The 4,100-nt window shown below is 35.1% G+C and overlaps 2 protein-coding genes across 3 annotated transcripts; one reads left to right on the top strand and one right to left on the bottom strand.

Moving 5' to 3' along the window:
- The first annotated feature begins 470 nt into the window (after positions 1-470).
- LOC123314582 lies at positions 471-1,664 on the top strand. 2 transcript variants are annotated; one of them, XM_044899946.1, is made up of 2 exons: positions 471-940; positions 1,028-1,664. In XM_044899946.1, exons 1-2 carry the CDS (start codon positions 883-885, stop codon positions 1,342-1,344), a joined length of 375 nt encoding a protein of 124 aa, XP_044755881.1. In that variant the 5' UTR covers positions 471-882; the 3' UTR covers positions 1,345-1,664. The 2 variants fall into 2 exon arrangements, 1 of the variants encoding a protein (XP_044755881.1); XR_006537834.1 differs by having other exon boundaries at positions 471-973.
- Positions 1,665-2,337: 673 nt separating this feature from the next.
- LOC123314579 lies at positions 2,338-3,888 on the bottom strand. Its single transcript, XM_044899943.1, has 2 exons — positions 3,838-3,888; positions 2,338-3,793 (listed from the first exon to the last, which is right to left on the bottom strand). The coding sequence occupies exons 1-2, from the start codon at positions 3,848-3,850 to the stop codon at positions 3,231-3,233; spliced, it is 576 nt and encodes a 191-aa protein (XP_044755878.1). The 5' UTR covers positions 3,851-3,888; the 3' UTR covers positions 2,338-3,230.
- Between the last annotated feature and the right edge of the window lie 212 nt (positions 3,889-4,100).

Below are 4,100 nucleotides of genomic sequence, written 5' to 3'. Positions count from 1 at the left end.
GCCCTCTTACTATAAAAAAAGCAAAACTTGAGGACCTAAAGCACCTTAAGCAATTTTTGATTAACCCATTAGCTCATAATTTTTATGAAGCACTTGCTACTGATGAGAACGACAGTGGAGAAGCCGAAGTGGAGTACCTTGACGATCCTCCAATAGACGATACTGAACATTGACATTGAATAAGAGCAGCCGTAGCAGGAAATACCGATGTAGAGGAGCAGCTGTGACGGGAAATACCGATCAAGGTCAAGGACTTTTTTAGGTTTACATTTTTTTTCTTAGTGAACCAACATACTTTTTAATTATTTATCTTTGTAACCTTGAATACAGATAATTGAAGAACATTATGGTTTTTTCCTAACTCAAAAACTTTACCCGACGTCATTTTATAGGTATTTAAACTTAAAAATTGAAATTCCCAACAATTGAAAAAATTGATATTGATCGTTTTTCCCCGCGACCCTTCAATTGTGATCAGTTGAAGATTTTTCACGCCCAAAAAATATAGTGCTTTCATTAATTCTACTCCCTGTTAGAAAGGTGGAGTTAAATGAACTGTTTAGTGATTTAACGGTACATTGTCACAGAGGAGTATTTATGGGAAAAAGCCGATCAAAACTCGATTTTCGAAACTTAAGGGTCGTTTATACTGGCCCGTAACTTATGCCCTTGACTTATGCCCTTAACTTATTCCTTTAACTTAAGTTGTCCGGTTTATACTGGATAACTTGTTCCCTTAACTTTAGTTGTCTTCAGATGTCACAGAAAACTAATATGGATGTTTACGCAATCATAGAATCGGAGACAGGTTTATTTTTCTAACCTTATTCTTCTTTCAACCTTAAACTGAAATCGAAGAATTTTCCAACTAGAATTCTAAACATGGTTGTCTCTGTTTTTATGATTATGAGACATATGTTCAATATGTTGTACACAGATGGTATGAACCCATTAGCAATAGTATTGGTAGTTAGTCACTCGTTCTCTCGTGTACTGTTTCAAAGATTTTCAAAGATAATGCTTTTAGATGAGAATGCTATTCCTGCAGCAGCAGCAATTCTCATATTGACTGCAGCTAGCATCGAAGTAAATCAAACTCAAAAGCGTCGAAAAAAGCGTCGTTGGAGCGTGAGGCCTTTGTTTCGTCAGAGGCAAATTGGGGAACATTTCACTAATTTATTCGGCAATTTGAAAACCATGGACCCTGAGCAATTTTTCTCATACTTAAGAATGGACAGAATTTGTTTTTATAAACTGTTGCAGTTGGTAGGACACAGATTAATTAAGCGTGCTACCAGAAAGACTTTGAGCCCTGAGCAACGTTTAGTAATCACATTATGGTAAGTCAGCTGATGCGCAATGCCCATGGTATAGCTATATTATATGTCTTGTTTTCCAGTTTCTTGGCCCATGGGTGTAGCATGCAATCTGTGTCCTGGTCGTTCCTTGTTGGCAAGGCCACAGTGTCTGTAGTGGTGAGAGAAACAGGTCAAGCTATTTGGGATGTTCTCAGTCCAATATATTTGAAGCGCCCGACTATGCAAGATTGGAAGACTATTGCAAATGAATTCGAGGAGAAGTGGAATCTACCACACTGTTGTGGTGCTATTGATGGAAAACATATTGTGATGCAGGCACCAAAAAATTCTAGATCTAAATTTTTTAATTATAAAAAAACCTTCAGTATTGTTCTGATGGCTGTGTGTGATGCATCCTATAGATTCACCTTGGTGGATATTGAATCTTTTGGGTCCCAGAGTGATGGGGGAATCGGCTTTCGGAAAAGCTCTTGATTCGGGTAGTTTAAAACTACCCCCTGAAAAAAGTCTGCCTGGGTCTCATGTAAATTTTCCCTCTTTTTTTGTTGGAGATGAAGCTTTTCCTTTGAAGCCATATCTTCTTCGTCCCTATCCAGGTAGAAATTTGGAGGAATCCAAGAATGTGTACAACTGTCGTCTATCAAGGGCACGCAGAACAATAGAGAATGCCTTTGGTATTCTGGCTTCTCGTTGGAGAATCTTTCGGAATAATATAATTGCAGACGTCACAACAGCCGAGGTAATCACTGCAGCTACCATTGCTTTACACAACTTCATGAGAACAGAAGTATTGGAATCCAAGGGTCAAATGCCAAATTATATTGGTACTGTAGATGATGCTACAAGAATTGAATCCAATCTTTCAAGGTTAGGACGCTTGGGTCCAAACAATTCCGATAGGAACTCTATTGAATCAAGAGATATTATGAAAAACTACCTAAATAATGAAGGAGCGGTACCTTGGCAGCTTACTTATGTTAGGCGTAAGTCACAACCAAATACAGGATCGTCATAGTCCACACGTCGTTTGACATGTGGCTGTTCAGTATCACCATCATCGCGAATCATTGTACCTGAATAGATAAATGTGTCACGTTTTCACAATTGGCAACAGTATCAGGAATCATAATTTCAGACTTTTGATAGTTTATCCTCAAACGGTATTGTTCACCAACATCTGCTAGTCGCTTTAAGAGTTCCTTCATGGCTTGTATCATTGATGTGATATTTCAGGAGTTGAGAAACTCAATAGACGTGCCTTTATAACATGTGACCATAATTTTTGGTGACACGAGTAACAAAAGCTAACATGCATCGCAGAAAAACTATAAAATATATATGAAAGTTATGTAGTAGTATTATGTTCTCATGTGTGTTACAAAATTGTTTTTTTATAAATCATTCCTTATGTACACTAAAACTATTTACTTGTTTTATTTATTAGAAAAGCTATTTATTGAATCGTTTTTGTGCTCATCAAGAAACTTGTTTCATACATCAGAAATATTTTTTTTCTATTTAACGTATTATTTACTTGTTTTGTTTTATATCATGTTCAGACACTATGTTTAATAAATAAAAAAAATTTAATGTTTTAAATAAACATTTTTCTATTCTTCTTGCAAATCACCCATTACCCAAATCTTAACTTAGGGTGAAAATATCGCTTTCTTGAGTCTTGTGAAAAATTTGTCTAATGTAATGATGAGAATTTAAGGTTTTAATATCATGTCATTCTCTATGCCTAAATAAAAATACAGAAACTAAAATGAGATCAGTAAAGACACTAATGGAGCCCAAAATTATTATCATTTCCTGTGACGTTACTGCTAGGAGGCGAATGGTTGAATAAGAGAATGAAACAAATAAATTTAGTAAACAATTTATTCCTATTATCATGAGTATAGAAAACTAATTGTCTGAATATTCATCAATAAGCCTCAAAATGCCTTGTTTACACTGTCTTAATTTTTTTGCGTCCATTTTCATCAAGTCATGATGTAAACTATCGCAAAAATTTTCAACAGATAGTTCTTTGGAGCCCTGTTTGCCAGATGAAGAGAGTGACTTCAGAACGTTAACCGCTTCATTTATAATTGGCATCATATCAGGATTTTTGGGATTTTTATTTTTAGGAGTACTTTGCTCCACAATATTTTCACAAGATACATCCCCAAAAATTTCGTTGTCTTGAGTGCATTCCAAATCACTAGCTATAGCTTCGTAACAAATAGTGTTTATTCCTGAACAATTCTCTTCAGACAGTTCCTGCACTACTCTTTTAGTAACTTCGTTCTCTTCAGGCAAATTGCCAAACGTTTTTCTTTTCCTCATATGGGTGTGTAGAAATTGCATGTACTTCAATAGTTCCCATTCTTTGGACTTGCCTGATGAGGATCCAGAAGGGGCTATTTTATTTCGTTCTTTAGAAAATCTGTTCCTTAGGGTATTCCACCTATTTACACAATCTGAAGCTTCATTGAGTAAAGCAATAACTATTCAAATTATTCATTATTACCAGGAATTTTCATTTCATTAGAAATAAATGATCATGAATTTTCTAGTGCCAATTTATCCTTAAAAGAAGGATCTCTTTTATCGTAAATATGAGGGAACTTTTCAACTAATTGGATTAGTTTAATATCGGCATCAAATTTTTTCGATATCTCACACATCTTCACGTTGATAAATACTTTGCGGAAGTGAAGCTAAATTTGTATGTTTCCTCTGTGATAAACAAAATGAAATGAAAATGAAATAAGATGAAACGAAAACAGAAAA

The sequence above is a fragment of the Coccinella septempunctata genome, chromosome 5 (genome assembly GCF_907165205.1).
Source record: "Coccinella septempunctata chromosome 5, icCocSept1.1, whole genome shotgun sequence".
In the NCBI taxonomy this organism is placed as follows: Eukaryota; Metazoa; Arthropoda; class Insecta; order Coleoptera; family Coccinellidae; genus Coccinella; species Coccinella septempunctata.
This window is presented reverse-complemented; position numbering and strand designations above follow the sequence as displayed.